This window comes from Bombyx mandarina, chromosome 15, assembly GCF_030267445.1.
Source record: "Bombyx mandarina strain Sakado chromosome 15, ASM3026744v2".
Classification (NCBI taxonomy): Eukaryota; Metazoa; Arthropoda; class Insecta; order Lepidoptera; family Bombycidae; genus Bombyx; species Bombyx mandarina.
This window is the reverse complement of record NC_143221.1, coordinates 5587060-5602217: the sequence shown is the minus strand read 5'-3', so window position 1 is coordinate 5602217 and position 15158 is coordinate 5587060. Positions and strand designations below refer to the sequence as shown.

The 15158-nt window shown below is 37.6% G+C and overlaps 3 protein-coding genes across 3 annotated transcripts; 1 reads left to right on the top strand and 2 right to left on the bottom strand.

The window, feature by feature from the left end:
• Positions 1-1041: 1041 nt before the first annotated feature.
• On the bottom strand, positions 1042-2998 carry Rrp4 (exosome complex component Rrp4). The gene is made up of 5 exons (XM_089733091.1): positions 2759-2998; positions 2407-2644; positions 2195-2329; positions 1463-1648; positions 1042-1258 (listed from the first exon to the last, which is right to left on the bottom strand). Exons 1-5 carry the CDS (start codon positions 2881-2883, stop codon positions 1043-1045), a joined length of 900 nt encoding a protein of 299 aa, XP_089589217.1. The 5' UTR covers positions 2884-2998; the 3' UTR covers position 1042.
• Positions 2999-3253: 255 nt separating this feature from the next.
• Positions 3254-7927, top strand: MED18 (mediator complex subunit 18). Its single transcript, XM_028174225.2, has 5 exons — positions 3254-3949; positions 4414-4548; positions 4837-5041; positions 5170-5282; positions 7559-7927. The coding sequence occupies exons 1-5, from the start codon at positions 3857-3859 to the stop codon at positions 7682-7684; spliced, it is 672 nt and encodes a 223-aa protein (XP_028030026.2). The 5' UTR covers positions 3254-3856; the 3' UTR covers positions 7685-7927.
• A 129-nt stretch (positions 7928-8056) lies between these two features.
• LOC114242903 (uncharacterized) lies at positions 8057-15079 on the bottom strand. Its single transcript, XM_089733092.1, has 4 exons — positions 14923-15079; positions 14775-14844; positions 8585-8703; positions 8057-8220 (listed from the first exon to the last, which is right to left on the bottom strand). The coding sequence occupies exons 1-4, from the start codon at positions 15077-15079 to the stop codon at positions 8081-8083; spliced, it is 486 nt and encodes a 161-aa protein (XP_089589218.1). The 3' UTR covers positions 8057-8080.
• Between the last annotated feature and the right edge of the window lie 79 nt (positions 15080-15158).

Sequence of the window (15158 nt, the reverse complement as noted above, 5' to 3'; positions counted from 1 at the left end):
CTAAGGTCTCAGTATAGTCACAACGGCTGCCCCACCCTTCAAACCGAAACGCATTACTGCTTCACGGCAGAAATAGGCGGGGCGGTGGTGTATGCATAACGACATGCAAGCCTTAGCGTGTATGTGATTAAGCTGTGCAGTTATCGGTGCATGTACATGCTACCGAGCAAATATCAAAATTGATATTTTATGCCGCTTGGTTATGTTTGCGCGCGAACATAACTCCATTATAGAGGTCATACACGCTAGGTGTTGCATGATGGTTTTAGCCGTGCATGCATAACCGACAGGTATAATAGAGTATAGTTAAAACCATTTGTCACCAAACCTACATAAAGCTGGTATGTACCTACCTATATTCCTACATACCTAAACTAGACCTTATAAACTTCGATGTGATCGATTTGATGCCTATATGAACTGTATTAATGAAACTTTTTTTTTATTGCTTAGATGGGTAGAGCTCTCAGCCCACCTGATGTTAAGTGGTTACTGGAGCCCATAGACATCTACAACGTAAATGCGCCACCCACCTCGAGATATAAGTTCTAAGGTCTCAGTAGTTACAACGGCTACCCCACCCTTCGAACCGAAACGCATTACTGCTTCACGGCGGAAATAGGCGGGGTGGTGGTACCTACCCGTGCGGACTCCCAAGAGGTCTTACCACCAGTAATTACGCAAATTATAATTTTGCGGGTTTCATTTTTATTACACGATATTATTCCTTCACCGTGGAAGTCAATCGTGAATATTTGTTAAGTACGTATTTCATTACAAAAATTGGTACCCGCCTGTGGGATTCCAACACCGTTGCATCGCTAGATACGAATGCACCGAACGTCTTATCATTTAGGCCACGACGATTTCGAAAATCAACCATCCATACAAAACGTAAGCGCAATTGTACACAGATTTACATAGAATGATCAGTTCGCCCTATCCATAGTGAATTGCAATTTATAGAAAACTTAGTGGTATTTAAAAAGCTGTATTTCCTTTATTATTAATATTTTCTAGCTATAATTAAAACACATTAAAGTCACTCTTCTGCAATAATATTTATTCTGTGCTGAGTTAAAAATGCTACGTCAAGCATAGCTTCAGGATCCAAGAGGTCCTTTACATTGTCGTATTTGAGACTTTCTTCAAATGCAAACATTATGCTAGTATCATCTAACATCATCTTAGATGCCACAAGTGCTAAAATACAATTTTTCACTCGCGCCATCGTTTCTCTTTCTGATTTCCCAACAGGCTGCAATAAAAAAGGTATCAGCATCATATTAGCATATGCAACAATTTCATGAGTGCATGAGAACATGCATGAGTTCTATTTTCTTAAAACATGGAAAAATACAAAGTTTAGTGAAAATGATATAATAAATCTCTAACTTGTGTTTATAGTTTATCTTTCTTTACTCCTATTCTCGAACACTGCACACTGATAGCATTAACCCACCTGAATTTCATAATTTTCAATTGCATCCTTATTTCCTTCCATAAGAATATCACTTTTGTGTGGACTAATCCATATATATCCATTATTCCCTATTATGACAGATACTGCACATGGTAAGTTGTGAAAATGATTTTTTCTGCGCTTTATCAATGACGGGAATACTTTTATTAAAGTTCCCTGTGAAAGCTGCAAAAAATAAAGTTTTCGAACAAACTCTTAAATTAAATAAATTTTTACAGTTTTAACAAGAAGTAGAAGGTTCAACATTTTGTGATATTAATAGAGGACTGTATGAATGATTCTATTTTATGGTATGAAAGGCTATTAAGGAAAGCCATGTAATTTAAAATAAGAAAGAAAAAAAAAAAATCCAGCTATTTCAATGGAGTACACTTAATTGAAGTTCAATTTAAAAAAATGAATTGTATAAACTAATAATATATAAAACAATATAGTTATATAAAACAAATAGCCTTTTGCCCCTTGATTTTATTTATTTTTACATATAGGTAGGTAGAATTAAAGCAAATTTGAGTGTTTGTGTAGACTTGGAATCAATTTGCTATTAAAGCATGTTTAATCTACTCAGAAGGATAAATATCATCTTCACTTTGTGTTAGAGGATTTCAAAATTTAATGTTGCTACATATTTGAATATTTTTAATTTCCTTATAACATTCTTGTTGAACTTTAGAATAGTCATTTTTTATTGGCTTCATGAAATCTGATTACCTTGCCATATTTCAAGCTTCTTGTATGCAATGAGAGCGAACCATCAGAAAATACATTCTGTACTTCAGCACTTATCAAATCACCTTCCTGTAAATGCTTTCTCATCATCTGCTCATCCTCTTCAGAACGCCTTCTCTGGATTTAAAAAATATATAAATAGTTATCATGAAGAAGAAAATTGTTTTATATTATGGAAGTGTGCGTTAATTTACCAATTCTCCACCAGGTAAATTTACTGAAGAAAGTTGAAGTATTGAATCAAGTCGTGAATTGGTATCAACTTTCCATCTTTTTTGTTGAACTTCCAATACTCTTCCGACGACCACATCGCCTATTTCTCCAACGTAACGACTCTTCAATGGGCGAATGCATATAAGTTTATTTACTTTTTGCATAACCCCAGCAACAGATGCTTTTAGGCAATCATCTTCTGCGTAGGTTCCGTGGCCTCTTAAAGTGCAAAATTATGAAATTTATAGATTACTAAATAATTCTATTAATACTAAATAATTAATAGATTATTAAATAATTCTCAACAATATTGTTTTCGCAAAAAATACCGACCTCATAAAATCTTGTATCCCAGTTATGACCTCACCAGGAGTGTAAAAACGCGGTGGGTCATTATTTGATGCAACCGAATGATTTACTCTTTCAGATGCGAGTTTTATAGATACATGACTGACCATTTCTAATGTTTTCTAAGCTCGCTCTTTATTAATTGTGAATTGTGTACAATGCTCTATTCATAGATTATACACTTAATATATTAGAGAGCTCTATTTTAAATTCTTTGATAGGTACATCAATTTTTTAAGGGATTTTATGACCTGGTAACTAAGACTTTTAGGTCATGTCGTATTTTAATTTATATTCTTATTTTTATGAAAAATGAAAATATGGAGTGAAATGTAATGAAATGAAGATGAATGAAGTTAAATGAAATGAGATGAGATGATATGGGATGAAATATAATCTCAGTAAAATGGTGGTAATTTACAGAGATTTTTTCAGTGGACTTTTTGGAGGATCCCGAGAAGTTATGTCCAGCGGCTTTGTTTCATTATCCCACATTTGTGCACTTTCACAGATATTATACAGTTAATAAACCACCGTTATTACAGATTTAAACCTGAAGAAATACGAAATAGACAAAATAAAACAAATCACACAGTTTCCTTCTACTATTTTGTTGATGTGAGAATAATATGTGACAAAAAATGTTAAAAACAAATACGGCATACCAATATGTATGGTGCGATACCATTGTTTCTCCTGTATTTGAAAAACGAAACTACTAATGTTTACTAACTGTCAAACTAACAGTGACTGCATTTTACGTCATTTACGTGCATTTTACTGCAAGCAACAGTTATGGCAGTTAGAGTACCTACCTTGTTAAATTGTGTTAAATTCAATCATCATTATTTAGATGATAATTAGAAATTAGAATTTATTTTCTCCTTTAAAATTGCCTAGTTTTTTATTTTACGCAATATTTATAGTTTCGGTTATTTGGACTATTTAGACTGAATGCACCTCTATGAGACAGAAAAGTTGTTTTTATGTGTAATGATTCCTTGGCTCTCACATAGTTCTTCAAAACTTAAATCTTTAAATAGCTGCTATTAGAGTAGGTTTTCAGATATTCAGCTCAAGAAAATGTCGGTAAACGCTGCACCTATAACAGCTACAGATAGCTTATCGCAAGCTTTAAAAGCGAACATTATACCAAATCAGGAATACTTACTTCAGGTACTACAGGGTGTTGATTGGCTCAGTTATTTTAAATTTCAAAATAATTACAATATAGTCTACATTCCTCTACAGTTTCCATAAATTGCGTACTTAGCTGGACTAATTACCATAGTTGCAGTTATTGTATTCAAATCTTTTGACCCATTTGATCTGTTTACATACAACATTCAAAATATTATCAGAACCCATACATACATAGCTTACATATAATAGCAACAAAAAAAACATGAGATAAGGTCTTAATTACAATGCCTATAATGAAGGTCTTAATTACAATGCCTATAATGCTCTTCTTAATAAATAAAAATAATGCATTTAATGGTTTCCAATTTTACAGTATTTCTTAACTGGAAATTATGATAGTTAGGCAACAGGCAGCAACTTTTCTCAATATTCAGTCAGGTTTGTTTATTGTTGAATATTATACCTTTAATTTTCAATTCCACTAAAATTTGTTTTAGGGCTCAGTGTTGGACTCGGCAGTAGAAGTTTTACTTCACCGATTACGTGGTCTTTGTGACAATGTTGATGCTGGGCCAGAAACATTTGATGACCAGGAAGTGTGTTTCAGTCTACGGGATCCTAATCATCATCAGGTAATAATAATACTTAGAACTTTTTAAAATATTTTTGTTAATTTTATTATTATTTTAAGACACTAGAATATAAAATGGTTATAAAATTATAATACAATAAAACTTGTATTAAATTATAAATTAATTAAATTTTGCATGGGCTGTCACCTGTTTGGTCAAGAAAAGTGCTAATGATTTGGGAATCACTATTAATACTGTATAATTCATGAGCACGATAAAGACATGCCTGAATCTATATATTTTTCTTTCATGTTCTAATAGTTAATCTTAAATAAATATAAATTTTAGGCTCCCCCCCTCATGTTGCGTGTTCGTAAAGCATTAGATGCTAGAGACATGCCATTTCAGTTACGATACATTGGGCAGCCTGATTTGGGGGACAAAAATAGGCCAACAGTTGTCCGTTCCAGTCTTGATATAGCCTGCAGTGGAATGCTCATTGAATTTTTAAATGAGCTCGGATGCAGAATTGAATTTGAATACAGTGTAAAAGGTAATAATATTTATTATAATGACAATTTAATTAAATTGCATATAATTTTCAGTGGTTCTTCATTTCAAATCAATCAATTACTGTAATTTTATGAAACAATTCAAGTTTTTTTTTATTCTAAATTTCAGGTTACATGTTTAGAAAAGGTCGTATGAAAATTACTGTAGCAAAAGTGTTTAAGATTTCTCAAAATTCAATGCCACCTGAACCTATCTCACAGAGCTATCTTGTGGAGCTTTCTGTAAGTTTTTGACACCCAATTAAATAATTTGTCAAATTTCCCAAAAAATACCGCTTTCTGGTTTTGCTTGAGTATGATGATTATATATGATCTTTAAGTACCGTAGATTGGGGGAAATGGGGACCCTTTCCAATTCCAAAACAAATTTTCAATGCTTTTATTCTTGGGGTAATACCAATAAAATTGAGATTAAAATGGTTCCGAAGGTTTAAATTTTTAAATACGATTCATTATTTTATATAGTTCATATAGTCACAAAATATACACAAAACCTTAAAAAACTTGCTTGACCCGATTCTCTTTGAATGAGGCTATTTCTCTCATTGACTTGTCCTTCTTCAAACGAGGCTTGTGGAGAGTATACAATGGTAGGCAGCAGCTTGGCTCTGCCCCTGGCATTGCTGAAGTCCATAGGCGACGGTAACCACTCAGCATCAGGTGGGCCGTATGCTCGTCTGCCTACAAGGGCAATAAAAAAAAGGCTATGTATGGGGACATATGAGGGGTGGCGCCGTGTCCTCGTCGCAAAAATAGGAAACGACTTGTCGTTGCCGAGTGTTGTGGCATCGATGCTCGGCGACGACGAGTCGTGGAAGGCGATGCTCGACTTCTGCGAGTGCACCATCTCGCAGAAGGAGGCGGCGGGGCGCGTGAGAGACGCGCAAGCCCGCCGCCGTCGAGCGGGGGCCAGGGAGGCGGATATCGCCCAAGCCCTGGCCCTCTAAGTGTTTCGGGTCCCCTTTACACGTCGGTCTGGGGACCGGCAAAGGGGGCCTAAGAAGACGACGTGCAAGCTGCTCTGCACGCGTTTTACGCAAGAGCATCCGGGTGATGGAAGGCCGGCTATCCTCGACCCACGCTGGTTTTGATCCAGCGGGGTATTCCGTAGGATAACCCATTCTAACCGGCGCCATCTAGGCGGGCTCCGGATAGCCTGCCGACCGAGAGGGCTGGTGGTCGTGGCGCCGACGACCACCGGTCCGGCATCCCGAGGGGGAGGGTGATGGGAGAGATGTGCTCCGCACTAAACGCTTCACTTTCCCCCATTTGCCTTTTCATGGGTTCTGTCTCATGCGAGGTTCGGACGCGGGTTGTTGAGCGACAGGAGGTTTTAGTCAGTTCGACTCCGACATGCCCCGCCCTTCATCCCCAGGGGAGGGCGGAAGTCCGGCGATTTCCTCCTGACCCGAAAAAAAAAAAAAAAAAAAAAATGTATGGGGACAACAGAGTTTTTCGATAAGGCTGGCACTATTTAGTTGTTAGGTAGGTACCTAACTTTAGGTAATTAACTTTTTAATATCTTTAATGAGATACAAAGTTTTGATATCTGAATTAAACTATTTAATATTCTTAAACACTAAATAATAGTCATCTTCAGTGCAACAAAGTTATATATATTAACAACTCAACAAGAGTATTGTGACATTCCAGATTTGTCCCTATTCTAACTCTAGTCTCTATTCTCCCCAATCTACTGTAAATAAACTAAAAATAAGGAAGAGATTTTTAATTTGCTGGCTTAGTTTTGATGTAAACAGCATGGTTTTTTCAAGCTATAAAAACATAAATAACCTAACCTACAGTTTTCCATGAATAAGTAAGCCTCAATAATAAGCTTCAATTGTTTTTTTTCTTCTTATTTGTACATATTAAGTAGATTTTATATAATTAATGTATGTACTTGATGTTTGTAGAGCAATGTGGATTTATTTTATTTCATGTATGTTATGTGATGTGTAGTGTATTTCAGTTGTTGAAGACTTTTACCCTTCTTTAATATCTTTGGTTCCCTTAGGTTTTTTAGAACAAAATACTAATTAATACATTAAACTCACTATTGGACATTCTTTTACAAGTCTTATTTTAGTATCATTTTCTGTGTACCTATAATATATAAGAATAAGATGATAGACTAACTTTTATTTGCTGATAGTGAGTCCTGAGTCCTATATACTATACTTGAGACCTTCGAACTTATATCTCAAGGTGGGTGGCGCATTTACGTTGTAGATGTCTATGGGCTCCAGTAACCACTTAACACCAGGTGGGCTGTGAGCTTGTCCACCCATCTAAGCAATAAAAAAAAATATATATATATAAGGATTGTGCGCCCAAAATGTTATATTAACTCTGCTACTTAAGCCATCACGAATTACATTACACCTACTATTCCCAAAGACAGTTGACATATAATGTTTTACTATGTGCTGAGCCTATTTAGTAGTATAAAGGAAAAGGGAATAGTGAACTGCTGATAGTTTCATTGTGTTATTCAGGTTCTTGCACCACAAGGCCAGGACGCTATCGGCGAGGATATGCGAGCCTTCGCCGACCAACTCAGGCCTCTAGTGCAGCTCGACAAAATCGACTACAAGAGACTCGGGCACATGTCGGTTTCATAGCCCATGTTCCTAACTCAGGACTTACTTTAAAAATTTGAGCAACAGTCTGGTGAAATGAAGAAAAATAGACAAATTTTCTACGACAATATTCGATTAATAAATGTATATAAATACAATACTAATTTCAAACAAATTTAAGATTATTCCAAGAGAAAACTACGGCATCCATTTTCAATTAATATACGCTACATTTTACAAAACTTTGTATTCGTAATCTCGTAAATAAAATATAATATACACTGATTACTTTCTATTTCTATTTCTAAGAATAGCTTTTACTCCTCAATAGTCTAAAATGTTTAATTTCTATTTTTATATCTGTGAATAAATACTAATAAGTCAACATGCAAGAATGAATTAAAACATGATCAAAACAGGATAATTCTTGTTTAATTATTAAACGAAATCGGGATTCTTGACCGTGTCTTTCACAATGATATGGTCTTCGCCGTAGTCCAAATCTTCATATTTGTAGCCGTGAACGTACGCAAAGTTGCCGAAATAAAGACATTTATCATAATGTAAAGTAACAAATTCTGGAAAGCAAAAAAAAGTAATTGCATAAGGCCATTTCACGGCTATACGTAACGTCAACCTTTGCAACCAATGTTTCCTGTATTCCGTATTCACAAGTTAATTTACCAGTAAGTAAATAATAAATTAGGTACCAAAGCTTAGTATCGTAGACAGTTGGGTAACTTGAACCTACAGGCGGTCTACAACATAACTATAGAACATTAATCGATCTCAATAATTTCGAAACTATGCCTGATGCTAGAAAAAACATTTCCACAGTGCAGTATGCTTGACAGTTATGTTTCTGCAGTAAAATTTGAATATTCGTAAAATTTTACACGGAAAAATTTTCAAGGAGGAAAATATGTTCAAGTGTTTCTATACCTGTTCCTTGTAAACAATTGTACAAATCCATAACGCAGTGATTGTCGAATATAAATGTATTATTGGTGCTTGCGTCAAATGCACATATTTTTTGGAAGTACGTAGGGCAAATACCACATCTGAAACAAGGACACAACGAAAGCGATTTAAGTGTAAAGTTTATCGATAATCCAAACAGTTTTCCTTTGTTATGATCAGTTCGTAGGAAGATATGACACATGCAATGATCATTGACATTTTTCCTCTTTAATTAAAAAAAAAACAAATACAAGAATAGGCTAGCTGATGACAGAAAATCAAGTTTAAAACTTAAAAAATAATATTTAAGTTCCTATTTTAATCAAATATGTCTGTAACCTTTGTTTATCCTCAAATGTCTTAATGATTATATACCTAGTCAGGTCATAAGTATTGTCACACAGTAAAAACTTTTCTTTTAGAATGCTGGCCACAAAAAAGTTTATTGAATTCGAATTTCGAATTGTTCATGAAAATAAAAATGTATACTTTTATAGAATTTTACTCATTTTTAAATATGGAGTGGACGCTTAAAGAAGACCGTGTTGCAGTTATTGCGTTGCATCGTTACGGTTACGCGCCAATTCAAATTTTTAACATACTGAAAATTTTGAATATAACCAAAAGATTCGTTTATCGTACCATCAAACGATACAATGAAGACTCTAGTGTAGATGACAGGTCAAGAAGTGGTCGCCCTCGATCTGTTAGGATTCCAGCAGTGATAAAAGCTGTGAAGGCGCGAATTCAAAGAAATCCCAAACGTAAGCAGAAACTGTTGGCCCTTCAGATGGAGTTAAGCAGAACCACGGTGAAAAGGGTGTTAAATGAAGACTTAGGGCTTCGGGCATATCGAAGAAAAACAGGACATCGTTTGAATGCTCGTCTAATGGACCTGAGACTGAAGAGATGGCGCGCTTTGTTGAAGCGGTACGCGGGAAAAAAATATCGGGAAATGCTTTTTTCGGATGAAAAAATTTTTACCGTAGAAGAGAGCTACAACAAACAAAATGATAAGGTGTACGCACACAGTAGTGAAGAAGCGAGCAACCGTATTCCGCGTGTCCAACGAGGTCATTTTCCATCCTCGCTCATGGTATGGTTGGGAGTTTCTTATTGGGGCTTAACAGAGGTACATTTTTGTGAGAAAGGTGTAAAAACGAATGCAGTTGTGTATCAAAATACAGTCCTGACGAACCTTGTGGAACCTGTTTCTCATACCATGTTCAACAACAGGCACTGGGTATTCCAACAAGATTCGGCGCCAGCTCATAGAGCGAAGAGCACACAAGACTGGCTGGCGGCGCGTGAAATCGACTTCATCCGGCACGAAGACTGGCCCTCCTCCAGTCCAGATTTGAATCCGTTAGATTACAAGATATGGCAAAACTTGGAGGAAAAGGCATGCTCAAAGCCTCATCCCAATTTGGAGTCACTCAAGACATCCTTGATTAAGGCAGCCGCTGATATTGACATGGACCTCGTTCGTGCTGCGATAGACGACTGGCCGCGCAGATTGAAGGCCTGTATTCAAAATCACGGAGGTCATTTTGAATAAACTTTAGTGTCATAAGAATCTATGTTTTGTTAAGTTCGTTTTGGTATATGAATGGTTACATAATGAATAAACTTGTTTCAATTATTTTACATTAAACATGTGACAGAATTTATGACCTGACTAGGTACTTTACTATATTGATTATATACTTTAGCCTATATGTTTATTTACTCTATGTAGGACTCCAATGTCATTTTTGTTACGAATTAATTGTTTTTTTTTTTTCCTACCTAAGCTGGTAGCCTATTCCAGCGTAACCGTGGCTAGTAGGTGAGCTCACGGGGCTCAAACCTGACGACGATGCTAACACGAACCCTAGCAAGAGCCGTGCTTCGCAGAATCTACCACCGGATCGGAAACGCGACCCACTGAGAAGATCCGGTGAGAAACTCAGTGGGCTGTGTCTGAGAGTTAATTTACTCGTCGAGCCCTTCGTCGCAAGCGACGGGTTCGACGAGGACGGTGACCGGTGCTTGAAGTACCTAAAAGCACCGTTAGTGGATCGGGAGGATCCGAGATGACGTGTTTTGGGCGACGTCGACTGCTTTCCATTCTGTCCGCAGGATCGGGAATGAATTAATTGATAAAATCAAACCCATACATACATACTGGAAACACTTCCAATTTCAGCTCAAAGCATGAAGGTAGTCATGAGTCATGACTTGAACACTTTAGACTTATATAGTTTTGTTTTAAATGCGATGTATCACTACCTGAACGTGTTTTAGAGAAATTTTATTGTAGGTAGGTACTTAGTTCGTAGAAAAAATAGAAATTATTTATTATATGAACGGGTGACATTGGTGAAAGGAGTACCATATACATAAGTGATATCATTTTTTTTATTGCCTTTGTACACAGACTAGCATACAGCCCACCTGATAGCAAGTGATTACCGTCGCTCATGGACGTCAGCAATGCCAGGGGCAAAACCAAGCCGCTGCCTACTATTAAGTATTCTCCGCAAGCCTCGTTTAAAGAAGGACATGTCATAGCGCTCGGGAAACACTGTGGAGTGGAGTTTATTCCAAAGCCGGCCCGATCCTGCGGACAGAATGGAAAGCAGTAGACGTCGCCCAAAACACGTCATCTCGGATCCTCCCGATCCACTAACGGTGCTTTTAGGTACTTCAAGCACCGGTCACCGTTCCCGTCGAACCCGTCGCTTGCGACGAAGGGCTCGACGAGTAAATTAACTCTCAGACACAGCCCACTCAGTTTCTCGCCATATTTTCTCAGTGGGTCGCGTTTCCGATCCGGTGGTAGATTCTGCGAAGCACGGCTCTTGCTAGCGTTCGTGTTAGGATCGTCGTCCGGTTTGAGCCCCGTGAGCTCACCTACTAGCCACGGTTACGCTGGAATAGCCGCTCCAGGCTACCAGCTTAGGTAGGAAAAAAAAAAGCCAAAGCCGGATTGTACGTGGCAAAAAAATATCCTTGGAAACGCACTGTTGATGAACGCAGCGGTTACATACAATATGGATAAGCTCTGCTGCGGTGGCGGGAAGTGTGAAGATAAAAAAGCGATGAGGGGATCATCTCGAATACTTTCTCAGAGCATTACCCATGGAACATACGGTATAAAAACACTTTCCAGATTCAGATTCCAAGTGATCCGCGAGAACGGGAATATCGACGATCCGAACAGCCCGTTCTGTATGGAGTCAAATGGAAGTAGCTGGTATTTGGGAGCCCCGGCTCAGAGGTGGGAGCAATACTCCTTGCGAGGCCGGACTTGTGCTTTATAAAGCCTAAGTCTTTGTCCAGGCGTGAAATACCGCTTCGCTCTGTTGAGGACTCCCAACATTTAAGAGGCCAATTTGGCTTTACCTTCTAAACGACTCTGATACTGAACACCGCTCGAAATATCGACCCCCAGAATCCCTATACTCGCGAAAGCTGCAGAGATACTCCTTGAAATTGCGGCGCTATAACGAAAGGGTCCTTCTTAGTGGACGCGCAAGCTTGTGTCTTCAATAGATTGAACTGAACAGAATTCAGTTCACCCCACATGGAGACCCGCCCCAGAGAGTTCTCCACTTCAGACACAAGTATTCATCGCCTCTTTTGTACCACGCTTCGAGAGAGACTGATGGCGGAGATATCGCGCATCCCCCTGCTATCATCCGCATAGCAATGCATGGACCTCAACAGATAGCATGTCATTGATATGCAGTATGAAAAGCGTGGGGAGAGCACCGAGCCTTGTGGAACGCCAGTGTCATGGTATCAGCAGCCGTGGACGACAACTGTGATGCTCCATCCATCCAAAAAGCTAGCCATTCACTTGCAGAGTCGCTCGGGGATTCTCTAAGCTGGAAGCTTCTATAGAAGTCCGGAGTGCCCTATGCCAGACCCTGTCGAAGGCCTTCGCGATGTCAAGGCTCACGGCGAGAGCCTCGCCCTTGCTTTCCAAGTCTTCAGCCCATCTATGTGTGAGGTATACAAGAAGACGTCGGTGGTCGTCGTGGCCTAACGGATAAGACGTCCGGTGCATTCGTGTTGAAGCGATGCACCGGTGTTCGAATCCCGCAGGCGGGTACCAATTTTTCTAATGAAATACGTACTCAACAAATGTTCACGATTGACTTCCACGGTGAAGGAATAACATCGTGTAATAAAAATTAAACCCGCAAAATTATAATTTGCGTAATTACTGGTGGTAGGACCTCTTGTGAGTCCGCACGGGTAGGTACCACCGCCCCGCTTATTTCTGCCGTGAAGCAGTAATGCGTTTCGGTTTGAAGGGTGGGGCAGCCGTTGTGACTATACTGAGACCTTAGAACTATATCTCAAGGTGTGTGGCGCATTTACGCTGTAGATGTCTATGGGCTCCAGTAACCACTTAACATTAGGTGGGCTGTGAGCTCGTCCACACAGCTAAGCAATAAAAAATAAAAAAAAAATGATCGCCAGCAGAAGGACCATGACGGAAACCATACTGTCGGTAACTGATCAGCTGGCGATCTTCAAGATATAGTTGTGCAAAGTACGAGCGCGCGTGGCCTTTATTTGTAGTTGTTATCATAAATACACATTTTCATTAGTATGTATACCCGACGGAGCAGTAGCGAGCGAACCATATTATTGTTGTGAATTTCAATAATTTCTATGATATTTTAAACATGGATGACCTGCATTCTAATTTGCCTCATTTATTTCACATTTTATTTTATGAAAACGAAAACATTTATTTTCAAATATTTTTAAAAATAACTAGAGATCGTTAATAGCTATTAACTTTAAAAAAGCAGTTCACAAAAAGAGGTGAAAATTTTACATAGCCGTTTTATCCTTACCTTTTGATTTCGGTAGTTTGTGTATGTTTTGAATTTAGATATGTTTGGGACTGAGAAAAGGATAAGTTTTAGGACTCACTCCGTAGTTCGTTGATGCACTATTATATTTTCTCACTGGCGAGAGTTGTATGTGCTGAACAAATCACAATTTTATCGTTGTTGCACCGGTACCGTGTTTTAGTTTTTTACACACTCTCTTCGCGCCATTTTTACACGCGTAATTTTTATTATAGTGTCAACAGATGGCGTGGATAGGGGATTGAGTAAGGAATAAGGAAAAGGAAGTCCCAACAGTGTATAGATTCACAAAAGAAAGGAAATTATAAAAATCAAAATCGTGAATAAAACCCGTCAATCACACACGAAAAAAGTGCCCTAGACACGTCCTTACGAATCCATTAGATCCAATAACTCTTGCATTAGACGCCTTCGGCTCTAATACTAGGAGCAAGCGTAGGGACCTCGGTAACCGTACTCCTCGAACTTGGCAAAGAGTTCGACGTGTAATCTAACCTAAACATCAGCCCGCTGAGTTTCTCGCTAGATCTTCTCAGCGGATCACGATTCTGATCCGGTAGTAGATTCATTCGCGAAACAGCTGATCTTGAATTGTTAAGTCTCCTTTGGAGGCGCTCGGGTAGGTAACTGTTAGCAAATTCCACGCCTCCTGACTGAGCCCGTGCTCACCCACCTGTTCTGGTGAAACTGGTAAAGCCTCCGAGCCACCAGTAATCCTTCAATCATAAAATAATAATAAAAAACGAAAAAAGTTAATAAATATGTGCTTGCGTGACGAATACAAAATATCCCAAATAGTTTTCATACTCGTATTCGTAACTGTTCGTCTGTACTCAGGGAGTATCTAATTGATTCATTAACTTATTCCCTTACGTACGTACGTACGTATGTATGTACTTGTTTAAATTGTTAATCTTGTTATTATTTTGAAATTTTTGATGCAAAGTGCTATTTAAATATTAGCTCGTCAATTTATACTATGCCTTCGTTGTTGTTTCGTTACTTCGTAGTCTATTTGGAAAACTAACAGTATCAACTATTCATAATAAGAATCTTAGGTTGTTATTTACAAATCATGTTATAGTAGTAGATAGTAGTCTAAGGTATATAATTATGTCTACAACGAGTCTTTTGAAAATTAAAATTCTATTCAAAAGTACATAGAAAGATTTTAATAATACATATACCTAATTTGTTGGTACAAAACCATTTCGGTTCCTTACAATAAAAAATACCTGAAGTAGAAACTAGGAAGGTATTCAGAATTATTTAATTAATAGAGGCTTTTTAAAACGTACCTGTGCCCATCAGGTGCTGGATCTTTCTTGTACTCAAGATTTCCATCACAATTAACTGCTTCACGGGAAACTGTAAGTTATTGCGCATAATTAAGTTTCAATCCCAAATCTAGTTTATGTTACAGAACAAACAAGTTGGACATCTTACTCATGTTAAATATTACGTAAATAATGATTAATATATTCGAATATCGGTACATGGTTTTCCTTGAAATTAAAATTTCAATTAAATTAAATTCAAATAAAATTTCACTAACTTTCTTATCAGGTATACCAATTAAAATTTCTATAAAATAGGAAATCATGCGCGTTCGTTTTCTGAATTGAAATTAAACGTATACATATTTAATTATTTTCAGCCAAATGATTTTCAATATAAGCTCA